The 23,681-nt window shown below is 40.6% G+C and overlaps 1 protein-coding gene and 1 long non-coding RNA gene across 2 annotated transcripts in view; one reads left to right on the top strand and one right to left on the bottom strand.

The window, feature by feature from the left end:
- On the bottom strand, positions 1-22,696 carry RAB32 (RAB32, member RAS oncogene family). The gene is made up of 3 exons (XM_038526277.1): positions 22,445-22,696; positions 5,729-6,006; positions 1-1,188 (listed from the first exon to the last, which is right to left on the bottom strand). Exons 1-3 carry the CDS (start codon positions 22,692-22,694, stop codon positions 1,039-1,041), a joined length of 678 nt encoding a protein of 225 aa, XP_038382205.1. The 5' UTR covers positions 22,695-22,696; the 3' UTR covers positions 1-1,038.
- LOC111095623 overlaps positions 21,941-23,681 on the top strand; it is a 56,316-nt gene continuing 54,575 nt past the window's right edge. Inside the window, exon 1 of the long non-coding RNA XR_005353642.1 lies at positions 21,941-21,998. This is a non-coding gene — a long non-coding RNA (uncharacterized LOC111095623). The remainder of the gene's footprint in view (positions 21,999-23,681) is intronic.

The raw sequence follows: 23,681 nt of genomic DNA, 5'->3' as shown, positions 1-23,681 counted from the left end.
TTTCAGTCAAAATATTTATTCTTTTCCTTAACTGGGTCAAATGGTAATACAAAAAAATCATGAGGCTGCCTTAAGTTTCTTATGTGTTATACTTTAAATGTCTCAAACCTTACAGAAAACCACACATGACCTACTTTCCTTCATAATTCGTAATACGGAATCTCAGCTTTCATTGTATATGCTTTGAAGTAACTTCTCTCTGCAACCATTACTAATACAGATTTGCAAAAGACTAGCTCCAGTTAAGAGAGAATTGCAATGGTAATATCGGCCAGGCTCTTGGGTACAAAAACAAACACATGGGAGGATGAGGGAAAAAAGAAAGAACTAGAGAGAGAAGGACTGTTCATTTATGTTGTTTCCAACTGGCAGCAACCAGAGCCAGAAGGCCAATGCGGTGAGTGCTGCCTGAGTCCTTAGCAAGGACGTGCCACACTGTCGAGGGCCCGTGAAATTCTAACACTTAAGGATAACAATTTTACATGAAGTACCAAAGTTTGAAGTAGGGAGGAAAACAAAACTGCAGTACAAAAACTTCAAGCCTCATGTGTCTAACAGTCTACAGCCTCCGTGGAGAGTGAGGACGGAGTGTGGAGACAAAAACAGACCCATAACATGACTGAGAGGCTGCAGGTGAGGCTTTATTACCACCCCAGTGCTTTGGCTAAAAGGCACAACTTGGAAGTCTTACCAAATCCTGAGGGGCTGTCATTTAAAGAGATGTTACAGAGGATGTAAACATTATCCTGAATACATGGCAACCGCCCCAAAAGCCTAAGTGTTCATGCCACAGGGTGTGGGCCCACTGGCACAGCTACTTCTCTACATGCCCCATGTGGCCGCAGGCTCCCAGGGGTGACATCACAGTCGTTCCGTGCAGGGAAAAAGATTTACCCCCCCTAGAAAAACCGGAGCATTTATTTAAAGTGCAGCCCTGGGAAGATTCACAGCACAGCACAGCCACCACCTTAGCCACCTCTCAGGACTCCTTCCAGCCCAGCTAGGCTGCATCCTGCACGCACAGATGCAGCAGGCACATCAGCAACACTGGGACTTGCTCTCGGCGGTCAGGGTCTCCTGATCCAGTTTAACTTTGCCCGCGTCGTTTTCTTCGTTAGGAAAGCTTTGGTGGTTGGCAAGAATATTCTCCACTAGGAACCGGGCTGCTTCATCTATGTTTATGTTATCCTGTAATGCGGAAATGATGAACAGGGTGAATTCTTAGGATTAATGCCTAGATGAAAGCATTAAGAGTACTACGGGGATGAGCACAGTTTGTCAGAGGGTGTTCCAATACGCGGCCTACCGTCTTCTCCCTCCCTACAGGGTACACACAGTCAGAGTTCAATGCCATTGAGTAACATGGCTACAGAACACTCTTCTCTTCACAAAGGATCCCCCTTCCTGATGTTTCCATTTCAAACTTGCTGCTGAGGTTTAATGAACTATCTCAATGGTTGATAAGGAATCTTCATCCCACGCTGGGTTACCACTCACATAAATGAAAGCACCAAGATGAAAAAGTTCCTGCCCTCCAACATCTAAGGCAAGTCTAAGAAGGCCAATGGGCTCACACATTAAAATATGACAAATGCATCATGTCACTTCCCATCTCTGAGTACAGATTATTACTTTTAGTTGGCGTATGTGTAAATTAACCTGAAGCAATGCTGCAGGTGTGATGTCCATTAAAATATCCCAAGAAATCACTAGCTATCACTTTTGTGTGACAGATCTATTAGGTGTCATTAAATACACAAATAACACATAGCAAAATCTGGGCTTTTAAGTATTTAACTTTTCAAAAGAAAAAGTATTTTAACTTTTCATTTTTAAATTTCAGATTGACAAAAACATTGCAAAAATAGCAAATATTCCGAATACCCTTCACTCATATTCCTAAAATATTAACATCTTTGGGTAATCAGGTTTCCAGATAAAAATCAGGAAATTCAATAATATGTTGTCAATAATTATGAAATTTAAAATACCACCATTGTCTCAGTGTCCCATCTGAGATCCAAGGGACCAGCCGTAATTCATGTACACATCTCCTTGGTCTCCTGTAACCTGGAACAGCTCTTCAATCACCTTGCCTTTCATGACCTTGACATTCTTGGAGCATGCTGGCCAGAGAATATCTCTGTTTGGGCTTGTTTCTGTATCATTAAACTCAAGTTATGCACTTTTGGCAGGAATAAGTGATATGTCCCTCTCAGTGTACAAGAGGGACATTTGCTTAAAGTCATGTCTGCCAGCCATGGAATAGCTATTTTTCCTTTGTACTCAGTAAGCTCAAAAGTGTAAATATCCTATTTTTCATCATAGTTTTCCCATCAACTTTAACATTAATTCATTCTTTCCTAAAACAGCTATTATTACATGGTGATTGTTCCTTTCCATCATTCCTTCTACATCTATTAGTTGAAATTCTACCATTAGGAAGAGTTTTCTCTTCTCCTCTACTTGTTTCATTGGTTTATTCATATCAGAGATTATTATTTTATTCTATGGATTAGATCTCTTACAATAGTTATTTACTTTGCTGCTCAAAGTGTCGATATTTTTTTGGAGATCCTGTAAGTGAGGTCCTGTTTCTTTTTGACAGATCTCCATTTTGTGTTTCCTTAGTTTCTGGTGCCACAAAATATCTCTGTTGCATCTTTACTTTCCTTGTCCCACCAAACTCCCTTGTCCACAAAACCCCTGTTCTTTTTACAGAAGAACAGTATTTATAAACCAAATTCTGAGTTTGGGAGGCTCAGTCAGTTAAGCATCCACTATTGATTTTGGCTCAAGGTCATGATGGCAGAGTGGTGAGATCAAGTCTGGTGTTAGGTTCTGCACTAGAAGGGAGTCTGCTTGAGATTTTCTCTCTCCTTCTCCCTCTGCTACTTCCCCAGCTATACTCTATCTAAAATAAATAAATAAAATCCCTTAAAAATAAAAAATAAAAACCAAATTCTGGAGACTAAGAAGCTCATTGGATCTGTGGTGTCATTGCTCCTAACCCCTCCGAGCAAGCAGAGCTATTAATACACATATGCAGCCACAGACACATAGACATCAATTTCTACATTTACCTGTTTATACATATGTGTGTATTTAGACACACATAAACCCAGAAACATATATATTTATACATGCATATAAAACATTAAGGTCATAGTGATCACTCCAATTTTAATCTAACAACATGAGGCTCATCCTGTCTCCCTTATCTGCTATACTTTCTCAGACAGTGAGAAATCTGCAAGACCTGGGCTATTCACTCAGGTACCTTTTCCAGCATCAACACAAGCTTTTCCTTCTTTTTTTTTTTTTTTTTAACCTCCACTCCTAAAATAAGTATTAACTTTAATTAAATTATTGATCCTTGAATGTTCAAATTTCATTCAACCCCCACCAGTCGCATTATCTCCAAGAATTATAATGCTCTCTAACCACATTAAGGTTAGAGATTAGAAATGGAAAATTCCCATATTGTAATTAGTCACACATTTTCATACTGGAAATTCCATTATTTGCAAAAAAGGTGAAAAGATGAAGTTCATGAATTCAAAACTGTCTTTTGGCTGTGTGCCCATTATAATTCAGATCACTGGAATTCCGGTAGAAATCAGCTGGGGAGTCAGCTGTTGGCCAGCTCAGAAATACAGGCATTTGTGAAACTTAGGCAGTACCTTAAGCCTCAACTAAAATTTTAACCTAAATTTCATATTACTGTTATTCTCTTGGAACATTCCTGGTTTACTATTAAGGAAATTCTGCAGATGGTGTTGCTAATATATTTGGAGGAAAGCACAAAACAGTCCTGAAACTTCTACTATTAGCCAGTGTTCTCCTTCTCCACTTACATGTAACCCTGTCTATAAATGTAACAAAGCTGATGACTTACACAATCTCAAGCTATCCAACCACATGACACTATCATTGTTGAATCTTCCATCTAGATTCTGGGCAGGAATTTGGATTTATTACCTGAATGATTAATTCAAATAAAACTTAGAAATTTTACCTGTAATACATGCATTTCTTCCAGCAAATCTCATGCTCTAATACACATTACACATATCACTAATTATTTCCCAACAAAGCTGAGAAGTAAAGCAAATCACCTCATAGACCCACTGCAGACAGAGGGCATGGCTTCCAGGACAAGTGCCTCCATGACCAGTCTCCAACTACTGCCATTTTCCTTCTTCCTGCCCAGCTAGGTGCTCGTGTGGCATGCAACCCTGCACAGCAATTTTTTTCTGCCATCACATTTTATTCATTAAACTAAATTTTAAGATTCTAAAATATATTTAAAAAATAAGCCTTTAGCTTAGGAGTAAAAACTTCTGCCTCCAGCAGACACTAGTTTTTCCAATGACTCCAACATCACTCAGTTATTTCCAGAGCAGCTTTTCTGTGCAATCTCTTACAGCTTTGCTTTCATTATTCTGATCACCAGTGGCACCAAATGATCTTCTACTTTTTGGGTGGGTTCCTGGTAAAGCTAAAAGTAACCTAGTAGTAAGTAGATAATTTGACCAGTAGGTAAATCCAGTCACATATGTTAGCTAAGAGGAAAATGCTTTTTAAATAAATATATATACACACAAAAATATATACATATGTATACATGCATGTGTATATATACATACATACATATATAGCTATAGCTATAGCTATAGATATAGATATAGATATATAGATATAGATGCATGCACACAACAGAAATCCACAGAAGGCATCCCAAATGCTGGGACTGTGTTAAACTAGGCCAGTCTTCTGGTTTCAATTTCGTTCATTACAGAATTTCTCCAACATTTCATCATTCTTACGTAAATCTGATTATTTGACTTCTAATGAGAAATTCCCAATGCACATAAACTCCTTCCCCACCAATATTTTGTGCTTGTGATTTCACTTTTGCTTTCTTGTATATCTAGGTTGGCAAGATTTTTAACAGCCAACTTAGTGTTTTTATTTTTCCTCAAAAAACACTGTACCCCATAATAGATGAAAGAAAAAATTATCACTCCACTATTCATGGAAGCATGTTACAAGTGTTAATACTTGTCTTGTTCAAATTCTTTCATACACCATCTGAAACTCTTCAAACACCACCTGAATACATTTTCTGACATCTTCAGTGTCCATTTTTGTTAGTGCTGCATATGACCCACACAGTCACCGGGGTCATCTATGTCCTTATATCTTGTTAAGCCTTCAGTAAAAAATCAAAAATGCTTGTGCCTGACCAGATAACTTCTCCCCCATAAACTCCAGTTGCAGAAGTGCTTCATTTAAAGGCTCAAATTCAGAGAATCTCCCTGTTCATTGCTCTAAATAATTTTTTCTAAGATTTTATTTATTTATTCATGAGAGACACAGAGAGAGAGACGCAGAGACACCGGCAGAGGGAGAAGCAGGCTCCTCACAGGGAGCTCAATCTCTGGACCCTGGGATCATGCCCTGAGCCAAAGGCAGATGCTCAATCGCTGAGCCACCCAGGCGTCCCAATCATTTTTATTTTGATGGAAAACCTGTTCTATTCACCTCCACATTGGCCAATTTTAAAGCATTCCTGCTGCCCAAAGTTATAACATATCCATGCTATACTTTGCTTTCTTCTAGGCTCCCCAAAACCACCCACGTAAACCTGTCTAAATATTTTATAGTTACAGCTCAGATTTATGAGTTAAAAGCAGAGTAGATATAAACACAAAGTGGACCTCACCTTTGCAGAGGTTTCAAACCATCCAGTGAAACCATGTTCTTTGCAGAACTGGTCCATCTGAGGAGGATTCTGGCCACCATCCTTCTTTTGGTCACATTTATTAGCTAAGAGGACAGCAGGAATCGGGCTGCCATTTGGAAGATGGACTTTACTATCCAGATCACTTTTCCATTTTAAGACGGCCTCAAATGTGGAACCTCTCGATATATCAAAGACTACAAAAGCACCAACAGCTTCTTTGTAGTATACTCGGGTCATGTTGCCAAACCGCTCCTGCCCTAGAAATAAATATATTAAGAGATTAAGAACTCATAATTCAGACAGAGTCTATGTTTAGATATAAACCTTTTGACCCTAGGAATAGTGCTATAAACACATCTCCTGTTCTGTAGCAAAGAAACTGGTGGGATGAAGGATGCACAAACCACATGGCTGATCATGGGGTCCGAGTACACAATTAACTAGTTTTATGTTCTGTGTGTGTCTGACACATGCTCCATAAACATCCAGGTGACAGGGCTTAATGCTACAGAGCCCATCGCTTCCCCATGCCCTGCCACTCCCTGTAGTCTAAGAAAAGTTCTAAAGGAAAAAAAGAAAGCTAGCAGTGGAGGGGAGAAGAGACAAAAATAGAAGAAAATGAAGCTTGCAGGAAGAAGATAAGTATGGTGGGTAAAATGCAGTCAAAAGGACTAGGGCTGGATATGAGATAAAGGAATTCATCTTTCCTCCCCATCTCTAGCCTGTACCCGTTTTTGACTCTGTCTGCAAGATTGTTCTCCTCTAAGAAGGCATGCAAACCTACTAACAAGAAGCATAGTTGTGTGATTAAAAGGACTGACTATAGTTTTTTGAATATCATACTTTTAAAATAATTTAACATGTTAAATACTTAGAGAAAAATTCTACTGCTTCACATACTACCTGGGACTTTGCAAAGCATCCCCCTTCTGTCTGGTGTCACACTGTTCTTTGATGGAGGAGGGTCCCTAATCTTCATCTGACAGATGCTAACCGATGCAAAGAGCTGCTTGGCCAGGATTACAGCAGCACTGACTACACAAGGCAGGACCAGAATCTGGACCTCCTGACTCCCACGCACCCATGCTGATACGAAGCCAGCCATTCTGAACTATCCTGCAGTTGCCTTGACTTCTGAGGCCTTTCCCTTCATCCTGTCAAGTTACTGACTACAGTGTTGAGGAAAAATGACTGGCAATCAGTGCAAATCTAAGATGGATAACTCTGACCAATGATAAAAACAAAACTGACAGGACACTTACTGTTAAAACACATGATGGAAAACACACTTTATTTATTGATAGTAACAAACACAAAGCTACCCACAAAAAATATTCCTTCTCCAAATTCTACTATAGCCTCATGCAATTTTAGGTATTGCTTAAGGAAATAATGGAAAAACACCACAATAGGCAAGCTTAAATGGATACACTTAAAGATCATTTGGTTTGTGACAACTCCTCATGTGGGCTCATCTGAAGCTGTACTATGATAGTCTAGATGTCTGAATTTTATTGTAACAAATGGTCACATACGAAACGCCACTATCATGTTCATATTTTATTGGTAATGTAAATCTGACCAGCCAATTATTTAGCTTATTTGATCACAATGCTGAAATTCATAAGAAGTTAACACCTGGACCATTTTCCATAAACATACACTTAATAATCATACACAGCAAATTGACAGAGGATATACCAACTGGTCAAAATCAATAATACTATTCTGCAAAAAAGACGATATAGATGCATTAAAGTGGTTCTGACTTCAATTTTAACTAGAGAGCACATACTACTGACTTTTATGTTTATAATTCTTAAATATAATACTGACTATGGCAACAAGGGAAATTATTAGCCTCATTAAGACAGCCCAGCATATAAGATTATTCCACAGCTATAAGAGTATTCTTTTGGACTATCCCTTCAATTTAGAAAAAGACAGTAGGGTGCCAAACTAGTAAAAGTATAGAAATCCAGAAGTTATGAAGAAAAACTAAGCTTTAGTGACTCTTGTTTTGTTTACTGAATCATCTATAAATACCTAAAAATACTTCTTTCAACCAATCATCCTAAATCATATTCGAATTTGTCCTCATGTAAACTTCTTAGTAAAACAAAATCAGAAACATGTATAATAAGCAATTTTTGAGGTAGACCCTGTGGCTTAGAAATCTCAAGTTATTTTCCCTAGGTTCTAGGGTTAGGATTCAAAACTCTCTAATAGCCTGAGAGTGTGCTTTCTAACAACCACACCATATGGCAATTCAAAATGGTGTCAATTACACTATTAAGCAAATGAAAAGGAAAGGTACAGAGAAAAAAATGCAAATCCCATATCTAGTAAAGGTTTTAGTTGTTGTTGTTTGTTTTGTTTTGTTTATTCATGAGCAACAGAGAGAGAGAGAGAGAGAGAGAGAGAGAGAGAGAGGCAGAGACACAGGCAGAGGGAGAAGCAGGCCCCATGCAGGGAGCCCGACGTGGGACTAGATCCTGGGTCTCCAGGATCACACCCTGGCCTGAAAGTGGTGCTAAACCGCTGAGCCACCCGGGCTGCCCTAGTAAAGGTCTTATATCCAGAACATATAAATAACTCTCAAAACTCCCTAAGATTAAAAATCTAATTAATAAAGTTTATACACACTTTATCAAAAAATGTACAAGATGACAAATAAGCAGAGGAAAAGATGCCCAGCATCATTAATTATTGGAGAAATGCAAATTTAAATCACAAAGAGCTGCCCTTTCATGCCCACAAAAATGGCTAAAAAGTCTGATTTTACTAAGTACTGGTGAAGATGTGGAACAATCAGGCTCTCATACACTGCTGGTAAAAATAAGAATTTAATACATCCACTTTGGTAAACAATCTGATAGTTTCTTAAAAATTTAAACATATCTACCATACAACCAACACATTCTACTCCTAGGTATTTGCCCAAAATGAAAACACATGTCTACACAAAGTCATGTTTGTGAATGCTCATAGATGTTTTATTTTTAATAGCCAAAATAGTAATGAAGAACGTATGGTATATCTATACAATGGAATATAACAATAGAAAGGAAAGGAACAAACTATAGATACAAGTAACGAAATGGATGAATCTCAAAATAATTATGCTGAGTAAAAGAAGCCAGACCAGAGAGGGAATAGGTAATACTCTATTAAAAGATTTATATCATCCTTAAAAATTAAAAAATTAGTGACTTAGTAAGAGGGAGCACATCAGTGATTGTCTTGGACAGAGAGATGAGTTACCAAGGGGCAAGAGGAAATACTTTGGGGATGATGGATATATCTGCAAACTTGATTATAGTGATATTTCACTAGTGTTTACCTATGTCAAAACACCAAATTGTAGTTTGTTGCATGTCAATTCTGTATCAATAAAGTGATTAAAAAAAAAAAAGAACACCTACCTCAGAGGCTCATTGGGAAGGTTTAATATAAATTGCCTGCTTGAGAGTTTTTTAGGGCAGAGTACAACAAATCATAATTCATGGCCAAATTCAGCTAAATAAAGTTTTACTGGAATCTTATCACCATTATCTTTTTATGAGTTTCTACATCTGTTTTCATTCTACAATGGCACAGTTGAGTAGCTGCAACAAGAAACAAAAACCTAAGGTATTTGCTGCGTCTGTTCTAGGAGGTTAGGGATGGTCTGCATGTAGCTTGAACCGGAAGTGCTATATAAAAATTCATGAAGTCATGTATTTAAGGTCTATGCATGTAAATTATACTTTAAGTTCAAAAAGTAAAAGGTCAGGCCCACAGTAAGCACTGTGTAAATGTTAGGTAGTATTATTATTAAGTTCTCAATAAATGTATTACACGATGAAAACCTGAGTATCCTCTTTAAAATGGTGCAATTAAACACGACAAAGCCTTAAACTAGTTCTATGCTGTGAACTGTAGAGGTGAAAACAAGTCTGCAGAGGAAAATGAACTTGAGGAAAACTCAAATTTACTAAAGAATCAAACTATCATGTACTAAAGGTCAAGCAGCTCCAGGCAAGTAACTTTCTCTGCCTAAATAAGTCAGGTATCTTTAGAGCTCTTTAGGGATCTTTGAAGCTCTCCTAGCTCTCCTTTCTGATGTTTTAGGTTTCTCCTGTGATAACTTTAATTTATAAGGATTTTCTAAAGATTCTGCAATCACTGAATCCAGACAGCAATGGGGATCAAACATAAATAATACCACATCAAAAGGCCAAGCCATGCATTTAGGGAAATAGCTTACTTTCCAACAGAATAGTGAACTATACTTCCTATTTTACTGAGTTCATCATCTCTTTTTTTAAAAAATTCTGCAGTAATCCATTATGGCTTCAAAGATATTCCTGAACTGGTCAAAATAAGTAAAAAACACACATTTCTCAAATATGTTGTTTAATTAGAGAATAGAGAAGGATACAATGAATTCATTTAAAATAATAACCTTAACATAAAATTAAGAGTTGCTCTCCAGAAAAACCTAACAAAGTAAAACCTAGATTTAACTATGTTGGTTTCAAAGGCTGAAACACAGAGACATGCTAGCTTCTTCCAGTCATTAAACTGGAAAATATAGAAAATAAACAAACTGGAAAATATAGTAAACTTTGCTGCTAGAGTAAGGGCTGCACCCCATGTTATTATCTCTCTCTGGGTAATTTTATCAATTCCCTTATTATTGCCTAAAAGAACTATGGTGGAAAGCATACTGCCAACATGTGTACTCTATGTGTGAACTACTATTCACGAATATCCATTCCCCTCCACTTCTGCATGCATGAAGGATCACACTCGTCCACCCCCACTAAATTAGGAGTGGCTATGAACTATTCTTGGCCAATGAAATGAAAACAGAAGTGTCACTTCGAAGTAGAATCACTTGGGTGGCAGTGCCCTTGTCCTGCTGCAGCAAGCTTGAACCCTAATTTTGAGATGACAGTATCAAGAGATGATAGAACTTGTATTAGCCTGAGTCTTCAGGCAGCTCAGACACAAACCTGCCCTTATATACCTACCTCCACCTCAACCTCTGCCCTCACTATGGACAAGTAGAAAGAGTGAGGAATAATTATTTTAAACCATTGACACTTTTAGTGTTGTTGGAACCCCAACATAACCTCGTCTATCTTGGCTGATACAACTCCCAAGTATCTTTTTACTTTATATCTAGATTTGATCTCCACTCAAAAACATGTATGTGTTCCTTCCATGTACCAGGCACTATGCTTAGACACTAGTGAATACCATGAAATAATGAATCTGATTTTCTAAGGAGTTCACAGTCTATATGAGGAAATAGACACACTAATACCATGGTGTGTTAAGTGTAATCAGAGATATGAAGAACATATTATGGTATCATACAAAGGGATGTTATTCATTGAGGTATGTAAGCTAATCTTAGTTGTTTTGAAAGACACATTAAATCAAGAATGCCATTCAAATGCTTACTTGTACTAAACAGCTTCATATATTTAACTTTTAGATATAACTTCCAATAGTACGGAGTCTTCCGCATGAGAATGATGTAGTCTACTACTTCCCTTTCACAACACTTCCGGAGTTTGCCCTAAGTTTAAAAAAAAAAAAGGGCTAAGGGCCAAACCAATGAGAAAGACTTTCACATTTAACATTAGAATTGCACTGGAATTCTGTAGAATCCTAAAATTTTTCTCTTAATTTCAGACAAGAAATACAAAGAACACGCTGTAGCCAATCAAGCATCCTAAGTTCAGTACAAGAAACCTTCATTATTCTTGGATTCTACCATACGATTATATAAATGAAATGCAGGGAATTCTTGCCATGCTGAATGCTCCTGGGTCGTGACGCAGAACAGGAGAGGACAGGGTAAAGAAGTCTACAGTTCTTAAATACAAACACAGATGCATGAGTTTTGTTTCATGGGGTATGTAGGTGTGTGTAGAGTTAAAGCTTAAGGCAATTTAAAAATTAAGCAGGACCTGGGAGATCTTCCTCTTAATAGATCTATATAAGTAGCTCAAACAAGGTGGGGAAGATCTAAGCAACATCACCACCTTCTTTAACCAGTGCTGTGGTCATTTCTTACTGGAGGGGGAGGGACCACTTTCATGTCTCCCACACTTAAATGGACAACATTGAAACTGTTGCATGACACCCATATCACCTAATCCAACCTTTCTTATTTTATAGATGAGAAAAAAAAAATCCCAGGGAGAGGAAATTATTCAAATTTCCAAGTTGATTTGTTACCTAATGTGCTGTCCAATCTGTTAGCCAAAGGCTTTCTGGAGTACATGTTGCTCCGCATGGCCCATGTCTCCAGATAGACCAAAGGGAGAGCCATTGGCCTAGGATGTGCCTTTCCTCAAAAATAGCACAGCCCTCTTTTATTACACAAGGTAAACCCTTTCTCAAAGTCTCCTAGGGCTTTACCATAGCAGCTTTGGGAAATGCCCCAGTGCTGAGTGCTTTAGTTCCCCCAGTACTAGGGGCAGCCTTTTTCATCCAGACTGCTGTGGCATATTGCCAGAATATTCCAAACGACTCTAAAATGTTTTATCTTTTAAAAAGGTCTCTTACTTCCTTCTCTAGAAAAGGGGACCTTTATTATAACTAGACATCATGGCATTGAAAATGAAGAAAATGCACAGTGTTAGTCATCTAGGCTCAAAGATATTTAAAGATGCACAACTTACATACTCAAAGAGATGAAGCTTAAGGTACACATGTTGGCAAAAAGATTAAAATGCTCACCTAATATCTGGAAGTATACAACACTGATGACTTGAAAAGGAGCAGAGATGACATCATTAATGTATTTCCAAAAATACATAGTTGAATTAAGGAAAACCACAAAATAATTGGACTTCTTTATAAGTAAAATTTCAAAAGGAATGTCTTTCCTCTCAGATTTGACAAGGAAAGGACTACAGTGTGAATGGCTATTGGAAACAGAGGCCTCATTTGATAAATAACCTAAATGTTTCCTCACATTATTTAAAACTCAAAATATAAATTTCACCATGAAAAACAAATCAAAGTAATGAGATAACTGGTATTTAGTTTTCTAAGTGTAGAAATGCTTACCCTTTCCCACCCACTGAGAGTCACTGAGCTACCATATTCTTACTCAAGATGATTGGATAGAAAAGTGCAGGTTTCTAGTTTGTGCTTGTAAACACCTTTTAAAAAATCTTTAAATCTCAATCTGCATTTTAGAGATGAAGCACCTCTAACAAATGTGCGTGGTTGGTGGCCAACAAATCTAGACCCAGTCCAATTTCATTTAAATCCAGTCATCACTTCTAAAGGGGTAGTTATTCATTAAAAATTTTTATACCCTGATGTAGGCAAGAATGTGCTGTCATGATGGGTCTTGGGTTTGTCAAACAAGAGTGTAACAGGGGATCCCTGGGCGGCTCAGCAGTTTGACGCCTGGCCCAAGGCGTGATCCTGGAGTACCGGCATCAAGTCCCACATCGGGCTCCCTGCATGGAGCCTGCTTCTCCCTCTGCCTGTGTCTCTGCCTCTGTCTTTCATGAATAAATAAAATCTTAAAAAAAAAAAAAAAAGAGTGTAACAGTGTAACAAACAATACAGAAACAAAAGGGGAAAACACCTACACCTAAGAGAAAAATAACTGCTTTCTAGATAGCAGCAGTGGTAACATGGAATAGTCCTCAAAACTATCTCCCCCTGCCCCCAACCCATCCCGATCAATTCAGAGCCTGAATTTCTCTTTTTGCTACCTTAAGACGACTGGGCATTTGTGATACTCAGTCACTGTGTACGGTCTTACTCTGGGTCCGTAAAAAGAAGAGCTGACTTTACCTGAAACAAGGAATAAAATCAAAATAGCTTTTTGATTTGTGTTCAAAGTCATAGTAGTTTTAAAAGTTTAAGATATTAGGGATGCCTGAGTGGCTCAGCGGTTGAGCATCTGCCTTTAACTCAGGGTGTGATCCTGGTTCTGGGATCGAGTCCCACATCAGGCTCCTTGTGAGGAGTCTGCTCCTCCCTCTGCCTCTCTGTGTGTCTCTCATGAATAAACAAAATCTTAAAAAAAAAATGTTTAAGATATTAGCTTTTCACTTTCTTACCAAGTTACTCAACAAGAGCAAGAAATGTACCATCTTTGTCCTGTAAATGCCCTTGTGTCCATACACTACCCTCAGAGGGAGGCTCTTGAGATGAAGAAGAGGTGGTAGGAAATTGAGAAGAACTCCCAGGCCCTGGCAGGTGAGGGTGAGCAAGCATGTGGAGCAGGCAGGTATACCCGGTTATGTGGAGAACTCCCTGAGTGGGGTGAGAGGATGCAGGGTGCAGCAAAGCCAATGACAGAACTACTTCTCCTCGACTTTAGTATAAATCAGATTGCGTGTGGTGCGTGGTACCTTGCAAATATCCAGGCCCTACCAGTAGGAATTCTAATTTGGTAAGTATAGGGGATTGCTGGTTGTCCATTCCAGTATCTCTTCACAGAATTTTATTTGGGAAAGCAATGCATCCAACTAAAAAAAAAAAAAAAAAAGGTGCTAGATTTCCTAGCAGCCCTTGAAGCAAGGCATGCACATCTAATTGGACCACAAGGACGAAGACTATGATCAAGGCATAGCTGGGCGGTGCCAATGTCAGCATTAGTCCACTAAGCCTTTATGGTTCTGCTCAGCAGCTGTGGACTGTCCAACCACAGGCTCACTAGGTGAGAGAATTAACCTCTTAATCTCTTTGTTAAATCATGATGCATAGAGAAGTTTATCAGAAGAAGCCAAATCTATTGAAAGAGTTGATGACAATCAATCTGCATTTTAAGAACCTCCAGAGGAGTTCCCATATAATTACACTTAAAAAAAAAAAAAACACAATATATTTGATGAGGGAGCAGAAGGCAAACTGAGGATAGCACACAAGCTGACACCCCACTAACCACCCCCACCACACACACTCCCAGGTGGGATATGTGTGATCTTTCTGAGGCACTCCTGGCTGCCCCAACGCTAAGGGAAGGAAAAACAAATAGTTAACTTCTAGAGATCACAGCCCTGAAAGATGTGAGTCTCCCTCAGTTTACAAACATCTTAGTGATTTACAAGAAAAAAAGCATTCTTATCAATAACCTAACTTCCAGAAAGAAATATAGATAAAATTAAATGTCCTCATAACCTGCAGCCTATTGACAAATATTGAGGCAGGCAGAGAATAACCTTCCTCCAGGAAGCTCCCACTGCCTTCATGTTAACACCTTACTAGAGGGAAAAAACCACCTTAGTTTGACAACAGCAGGGCCTCCAATATCTTGTAGGTCCTCTTTAGCACAGGAAAGTTCTTTTGAAAACCTCCCTTTTGCTTACCCAACCATATAACCAGCCACCCCTCACAACTTCAGGGCAGCAGTTCTTTCTGCCCAGAGGTCCTATCCCTGTGCTTTAATAAAACCACCATTTTGCACTAAAGACTTCTCAAGAATTCTTTCTTGGTCCTTGGCTCTGGACCTCACCCCACCAGACGTCACCTACATTCAAAAACTACATCATATTTAGCTTAATTTCAAGAAGTAATCAGAAATCACTACAGAAATGCTTAAGGAAAATATCTGGACAGAAGAGAGTGGAAAGAAAGAATGGGAAAGAAGAGAATCTGTCAGTTAGAAAATCCCGACTGTCCATTTATGTGGCTAATCTCTCTCAAAAGGAGAGTGAAGAAATGACATGTGTCTAGCCTCCCTGATTGCAAAAAGTTCAAGAAGCACGTTTGAAAATATAATTGAGGAGAATTCTAGAGTGCTTTTACCTTGATCTTTTACGTCACCCTGCAGAAATCCCCCCCCCCCCTCCATTTATAGGTCTGCACTGTCTTCACCATCCAGGAGCTCTCTACAACCACAACACAAACTTGTGGACTCAGCCGACTCTCTACTAAAGTGTTGATTAAGTGTGAAATCATCACTAGTTTAAGGATATGGTATTCTCCAGCTATAAATCTAAGGCCTTCAAAGTCTTCTTTGGAAGAGCACTTTCATCTCTCAATCCTTTCTAACAAATGCCTAGAAATATGTGTCAATCATGGTTTTTATGTTCTACGTTTCATAATGCTTTAACATCTTGGGGTCTTGTGGACCAGAGGAGGGACTGCCCCTCCCAGCTTTAGCTAGTTCTTAGAGACATTAAACATCTTTGATATGCAAACCAGCCAATCCAGAGCCCTCACCACCCATCTGCTTTTTTCCAGGCTCCGGTAGTCTAGGACACTATCCTCCTGCCCTAAATCACCCATGCCCATGTAGTAAACAACTGGAAACCACCCCTATATCCCAAGGCCCACTGAAATATTTCAAACGAACCAATTCTAAACTTGCTCAACTTGCCTACGCTGCCTTGTCCATTCCTTCCTACAAAAACTACAATAAACCCATACTCTCCTCTGTCTCTTGACCAACCCTGGTGCTTCCCTATGTGGCCCTGCATAGGGCAGCTTGCTCCCTCCTCTTGGGAACTATGAATAAAAACTGTCTTTTCAACGGTGATGATATCTGGTGTGTTGGCCTCACTATACCTGATAAAAAACAAAATCCTGGGTATGCTTAAAAATAGAATAAGAATCATGGAAATTTCCATATCAGAAGCTTAAGAAAATCAGAAGGTCAAGAAAACAAATACATAACGGATTAAAATTTCTCCTTATATTTGAAAGTAACACTGCCTCTCTAGAATAACGCACAGCTTACAGGTTTAATCAGTGAGATCACAGAGTATAGACCATGCAAACATCTATAATTATTACCTTGTGTTTCCAGTGTGTGCTCTACAAGTACACATCAATAAGGCGGCTTTGTTATCTTCAGAAAGTACACAGTGTGGAAAGAGTTGTTTAAAATGCCCCCAAAAGTGATGGAGCTAATCAAAAAGGATCTACATTGGAAGTTCTGTATTAAGAAGAGTAGAACTGGAAAATCGGGAAAATGTAAAAAAAAAAAAAAAAAAAAAAAGTCACTATAAAAGCAAATCACTTCAATGGATACAGGAAGAGATGGTAATTATTATAATGGGTATAAAATGAGTCATAGGAGCTACTATAAGGATGACCAGAACATTTGCAAATTTAGACAGGAGTCTGCTAGACTGTTCGACAACAATCTTTAGATTGTTTTGACACCAGTGAATCAAAAAACCTGCTACTCTATTAAAGCTTGTTTTCATATTTCAGAGTCATGAGACAAGTCTCTGTACAGGCCATTGATGGGCAAGTGACTACACTTCTCTGTATTTAGGCTATGGGATCTCTAAAAGCTCATACTTTATTTATTTATTTATTTATTTAGTTATTTATTTATTTATTTATTTATTGTTTATTTGTTTTTGTTTTTTTGTTTTTTGTTTTTTTTTTTTTATAGCCCATACTTTAATTCAAACAGTAGAATGAGCAAGAAATGGTTGGGAAAAAGATCGTGTCAGTGTTCTTATCAATGTACCACTCTCTCTACCACTAACCTGGGCACTTTTCAGCTTATGTGGGACAGACAACTGAGGCAACTGAGAATGGGAACATATTAAAAAGACACACACAGAAAGATGATGGTATCACTATCAGGGGCTTTTCCACATACAGTAACAGAAATATGCTGTGACTCTGCCCATCCTGCTCAGGCAATTGTGGATGCCAGCTCCAGACAGGGTCACCCAAAGGTGTCTCAGGTCTCACGAACTGAAGAAGATTTAAAGATGGAAAAGGGAACAGTAGGCTTTATTTGTAATTCCGCACAGCAGCTGAATCTGCATAAGGCTGAGGATGGCAAGATTGTACAAAAGTCAGATCTAATGAAGATTTTAAAAATCCCTTTAAATGAGGTAAGTAGGGATCCCTGGGTGGCGCAGCGGTTTGGCGCCTGCCTTTGGCCCAGGGCGTGATCCTGGAGACCCGGGATCGAATCCCACATCAGGCTCCCCGTGCATGGAGCCTGCTTCTCCCTCTGCCTGTGTCTCTGCCTCTCTCTCTCTCTCTGTGACTATCATGAATAAATAAATAAATAAAAATTAAAAAAAAAAAAAAAAAAAAAAAAAAAAAATAAATGAGGTAAGTAATTGGAAAGTCAATGTAACATTCAATGTTTAAGATGGAAGTTACAAATAACTATAGACTGGGATCCCTGGGTGGCGCAGCGGTTTAGCGCCTGCCTTTGGCCCAGGGCGCGATCCTGGAGACCCGGGATCGAATCCCACGTCGGGCTCCTGGTGCATGGAGCCTGCTTCTCCCTCTGCCTGTGTCTCTGCCTCTCTCTCTCTCTCTCTCTCTCTCTCTCTCTGTGACTATCATAAAAAACAAAAACAAAAAACAAATAACTATAGACTAATCCCTAAGAGCACTTCTTCATATTTAGAGGAAACCTGAATATTAATAATTCTTGGCTAATAGATACTTTGAAGGTCAGGAAAAGCATCAGAGATAATATTCCTGATTCTTACTCATGAGGGTTACTGGAATTATGAAAGTAGGCAATAAAAAGCCATGAGGTGCCATGGTTGCCAATGTTGAAGATACTACAAGGAAAGTAGGATCAATGTCCTAACTTAGAATGGGAATTAAAAACTAAAAAGTGAATCTAGGGATGCCAGGGTGGCTCAGTGGTTGAGTATCTGCCTTTGGCTCAGGTTGTGATCCCGGGGTCCTGGGATCCAGTCTCACATCAGGCTCCCCATGGGGAGCCTGCTTTTCCCTCTGCCTATGTCTCTCTCTGTCTCTCATGAGTAAATAAAATATTTTTTTAAAGTGAATCTAAGTATGGTCTATATAACTTATTACATCTTCCAACCATGCATTTTACAGTATAGCAAATAATATTTATAGGAGCTTATGAGTAGAATATTCATAATTTGTTCTTGGGCCCAAAAGAGTGTCATCCATACAGATTTCTATACAGAAATACTAATTCTAAAAAGCGAAAGGTGACAGAAGAGACCAGCACCCCCAAAATGTCACTTTGGCATAAGGATTATTTTAACTAAAGGTACTTGAAAAAGAGCAGATGCAAGAAGCGTGCTCTAATCTCCCCTATTTTCTGCCTGAAAGCAGACAAGACTACTCCCACTTGAGAGATGTCCTGTCTTTTCTAAGAGGAAAGAAATATCTTCATCACCAGGGTTGGGAGTTGAAGCTGAGAGACGTCTCTAGAAACAGACCTTATAAAATAATTCTTATTTTCCTTTAGCCTCCCCATATATTTTAGTCATTTTTCTGCCGTTCCCTCTCTTTGTTCAACCTGGTATAAAAGCACTTAGGTTTAGCCACTTCTTTGGGTATTCATTTTCTTATAAGGGCTCCCATGTTAGGTAAAACTTAGGTGAAATAAATTTCTGCCATTAATCCATCTGGCATCAATTTAATATTCAGGCCCTGCTGAGAACTCTGAAATTGTTGACATAAAAGTTTTGTCTCCTCTATAAAAACAAATCACTTCAATGAATACAGGAAGACTGCATTGTATTCCATCTAAAAGAACAAACCTTTTTTTTCTTCTTCTTCTTCTTTTAAAGATGTAGTCTAGACCAGCCATTCAACCCACCTGGAAAATTCTATAGTTGCTAATAAAATTATAATAAGTAGTAAGGCAAATTATTACTTCCTCTATGATACATATGAAAGGACAGGTCAGATTCTACACTGGGAAACATCCTAGTTTGCAGTGACATGGCAAAATGTGCCAAGAAGGTAGAATTCGTCAGTAAATGCAAGGCCCATCAGGAAATATGGTAAAGAAAATTGAAATAAGCCAGTGTGCCAGGTACACTTGCTCTTTCTGTGGCAAAACCAAGACAAAAGGCCGAGCTGCAGGCCTCTGGCATTGTGGTTCCTGCATGAAAACAGCAGCCAGAGGGGCCTGGGCCTTACATACAACACTGCTTCTGTGACACAATAAAAGTCTGCCACTGAGGACTACAGGAATTGAGAGATCTGCAGAAGTTCCACCATTTAAAGCATTGCTGGCCTATACTAAATGCATTATTCTATGTAGCAACAACCAAAGGTGGAGCCCAGAGACATCTCTTGCTACATCTTAATTTAGTAGTATTTATTAAACTTTTTAAAAATTTTATTGACTTCAGTAACTTAGGATATTTCAGTTATGTGTTAAGAGCAATCTCAAAAGAGATGTGAAATAAAAGACAGTTGCCTAACACAAAAATTGTATTGAATTGCATCTGGATTTTAAAGCTACGTTCATTTTACGCAATAAGAAAGCATTGGAAAGGCCTGTACCCAAGAGTCACTATGGTTCCTGATTTGAAGAGTTTGGCTTAAACTGCTTGACCACATTTACGGGAAACATCTGGACAACTCCCACCTGTACACTTGCCAAAGTTTCCAAGTATAGAGACTCAATATAATTCCTTTGCCAACTTTCTCATCTCTAAAGCAACAACAAATCTGAAATAGCACCAACATTAAGTTAGTCCTATCAATTGGCCAGCCCTACCTACTGTTTTGCAATCAAGAAATATTTCTCACCTTTGAGAGTTAAATATGATTCAACGTTGTTACTACATGAGGCAAATATGTTTAGCCATGGGAAGCTTTCTGGAGTGGCCATCAGTTTGCGTTTATTACATCATTACAACTTATTCAAGTGGTATGAGCCAGGATTCACTAATAGGTCAAATATTCAAAGCAAACATATTTAAATGATGTAGCTCCCTAAACCTCAGGTGAAAGCCAAATTATTTTTGTGTCAGCTTCCTTATATATTAAGACCTCATCTCGAAAATCTTATCAAGTGAGCCTAGTAATTTCTAATTACCTCATTAGTTTACCTCAAATCTTATTAACAGCTGATGTGTACTTGCTCAATGCTATCTAACATTCAGGAATCCCTTTTTGGAGATCTTAAAATTCTGCCTTCCTTCCTGGCAAAGCTCAACCTTTGGATGTAGTCAAAAGTGTAAGCACATTCATTCCATCTAGGCCAATATGTACCAGAGTCTGACAAGACTGTGTCCCCTTCTCGGCTACATAGGTCTGTTAAAAGTGGACAAAAAAAGAAGAGAAAATAACTCGTGATTTATTTTCCCAAGTCTCCAAACAAGCACTTTTGCATGACGCTTAAAAACACAAATGTACCAACAGTATCTTTCATTACCCTGCAGTGAGACCCAATGATGATTTAATAGCTAAATATGATATTATTTTACAAGAAGAATAAGGCAAAGTCAACAACCTTCGGGCGGGGAAAGGGGGGAGGCGGTTAAAATCATCTTCATGGAAATCTACAGCTACACTGAAGATTCCTGAAGAATGACTATCACATGGTAAAGCAACCTTTAGAATTTATGACTTTGTCAAGAAGAGATACTAGTATTCATAAGGGTTCTGTGAAACAGCAGGAAGTATTTTGAAAGAAGCCTCTGGCTTCAAAAGATGACTTTTCAAACGAACTTTTGGTTTTCTGTAACCAACAGAAAAAAAAAAAAAAAAAAAAAAAGCTGAGCCCAGGACTGAGCATCCCCCTTTCTCTGAGGAAATGACATAAATTCATTCTCATATCTGAGGCAGAGAAACCTGTTCTTAAAATATCATATAGCTTATAATTCAATACTTTCTCACATAGGATAAGCTGTTGGTGAAAAGAGCACTACCTAGCAGACAGACCTGGGCCCCTCCTTCCTACTCTACTACCAGCTGGGTGACCATAGCTTCTACAGTTGATGCATCTGTAGGATGAAGGATGGGTCTCTCCCACTCTAAACATTCTCCCATAAGAATTGTCTATGGCAGATGAAGCTTCTTAGCAACAGTGATTGAACAGGGTAACTTTTGGTATCATCATTTCCATATTTAAACTTTCCAAAGCTAACATCTTTTTAAATGCCCGCACCCCGCCCACCCCACCAGAGTTCCAAGTTTTCATAAATTAAAGCAAGGAGAATATGAACCCTCTCAAAGAGGGGTATCACGTTCCCAAATGTCACCTGAAAGCCACTGCCAGGGAGATAGTATATTGGGGCGTAGGGTGGGGAGAAGGGGACCAGAAGTCGGGCTTGGTGGGTTTAGGGAGGGAGGAAGGATTCAAGAGCAACTTTCCCAAACCTTCTCCAGCGGAGGAGGGGGGCGGGGGGTACCTGGCCTAGCACAGCATCCTATCTGAGGAGCGCAGTGAGGACAGTGTGAGATCACAAAGAGGGATCTCACATCCAAGCTGGCCGATGAGAAACATTCCGAAAAGGAACCCGGTTGCTGGTGCTGGTTGTGTCAGTACCTTGGAGTGTCCCTTTGGGTAAATCACTCGACTTCAGTGCTCCTCTGTGAAATGTTAAAACTGGTTGCGAGGAGCCAGGGCCTCCCCCTAACTCTTCCTGATGTATTACAAGCTTGTCAACTTTCAGAGTTCAACTTCTGGAAAAGCCTCCACGGCCGTTTCACAAACTACGGTCCGGCGAGGGAGAGAGAGAGAGAGAGGGGACGCTGGGGCGGAGGCCACCGCCGCCGCCTCCTCCCTTAAAGAGCAGATGCTTGGCGCAGACTTGGTGGAGGCGTCTACGCCGGGTCGTTGTTCATGCACCTGTCCCGGCCTGCTTCTAAGTCCTTCCACTACTCCCGCCCGCGCCACCGTCGTGACCCCGCTGGAGTCCGCCCTGCCGCGTCCCTTTCGGTCCCCGGCGGCGCTGGTGTCCCCCAGACCCCCCCCGCCCCCCCCCGACGGAGCCCGCCGCCGCCGCTCACCCGCGATGTCCCAGAGCTGCAGGCGCACCAGCGTCCGGCTGTCCCAGTTGAGGACCTTGAGGGCGAAGTCCACCCCGATGGTGGCCCGGTAGTGCTGGGAGAAGAGCTGGTGGACGTAGCGCTTGATGATGCTGGTCTTGCCCACGCCGAGCTCGCCGATGACCAGCACCTTGAAGAGGTGCTCGCGGGTCTCGGGCGCCGCGGCCGCCGCCGCCCCCAGGCCGGCATCCCCGGGCCCGCCGCCCGCCATGAGCGCCGCCGCCGCCCGCCGCCCGCCTCCCGCCGCCGCCGCTGCCCGGGCTCCTGCCGCGCCGCCCCCGCGGAGCCCCGCGGAGCCCCCGCCCGCCGGCGCAACGTCCCCGGCGGGTCACAGGACCCGGAACCGGCCGCCGCGGCCGCCGCGCGGGGCGGGGAGGGAGGGCCGGGGGCTGGCCCGCGGGGAGGAGGACCCGGCGGCCAGGCCGCTCCCCGCCGCCCGAGCGCCGCACTTCCTCCGCCGGGGCGGCCCCTCCGCGCCCGGGTGCGCGGCGCCCGGCCGCCCCCTGCTGGCGCTGCGGAGGCGGCCCGGAGCCGCGGGGAGCCCGCCGGGGGCGGGGGGGGGCGGGGCTGGAGGAGCGCCCGGGCCGGGGCGGACCGGCGACCCCGGGGGGCGGGGCGAGCGCGGGAGGGCGACTCTGACCTTGGCAAAAGCACTGATAACGCTCTAGTATTTATTTATTTATTTATTTATTTATTTATTTATTTATTTATTTATTTATTTTTATTTATTTTTTATTTATTTTTATTTATTTTTATTTATTTTTTATTTATTTTTTATTTATTTTTTATTTATTTTTTATTTATTTATTTATGATAGGCACACAGTGAGAGAGAGAGAGGCAGAGACACAGGCAGAGGGAGAAGCAGGCTCCATGCACCGGGAGCCCGATGTGGGATTCGATCCCGGGTCTCCAGGATCGCGCCCTGGGCCAAAGGCAGGCGCCAAACCGCTGCGCCACCCAGGGATCCCCACGCTCTAGTATTTAAAGAAGGCGGGCACCTGGGCGCTCGGTGGGTGAGCGCCTGCCTTCAGCCCAGGTCGTGGCCCTGGGGTCCCAGGATCGAGTCCCGCGTCGGGCTCCCTGCAGGGAGCCTGCTTCTCCCTCTGCCTGGGTCTCTGCCTCTCTCTCCCTGTGTCTCTCATGAATAAATAAGTGAACTTTTATAAATAAATAAATAAATAAACAAATAAATAAAT

This window comes from Canis lupus, chromosome 1 (assembly GCF_011100685.1).
Source record: "Canis lupus familiaris isolate Mischka breed German Shepherd chromosome 1, alternate assembly UU_Cfam_GSD_1.0, whole genome shotgun sequence".
Classification (NCBI taxonomy): Eukaryota; Metazoa; Chordata; class Mammalia; order Carnivora; family Canidae; genus Canis; species Canis lupus.
This window is presented reverse-complemented; position numbering and strand designations above follow the sequence as displayed.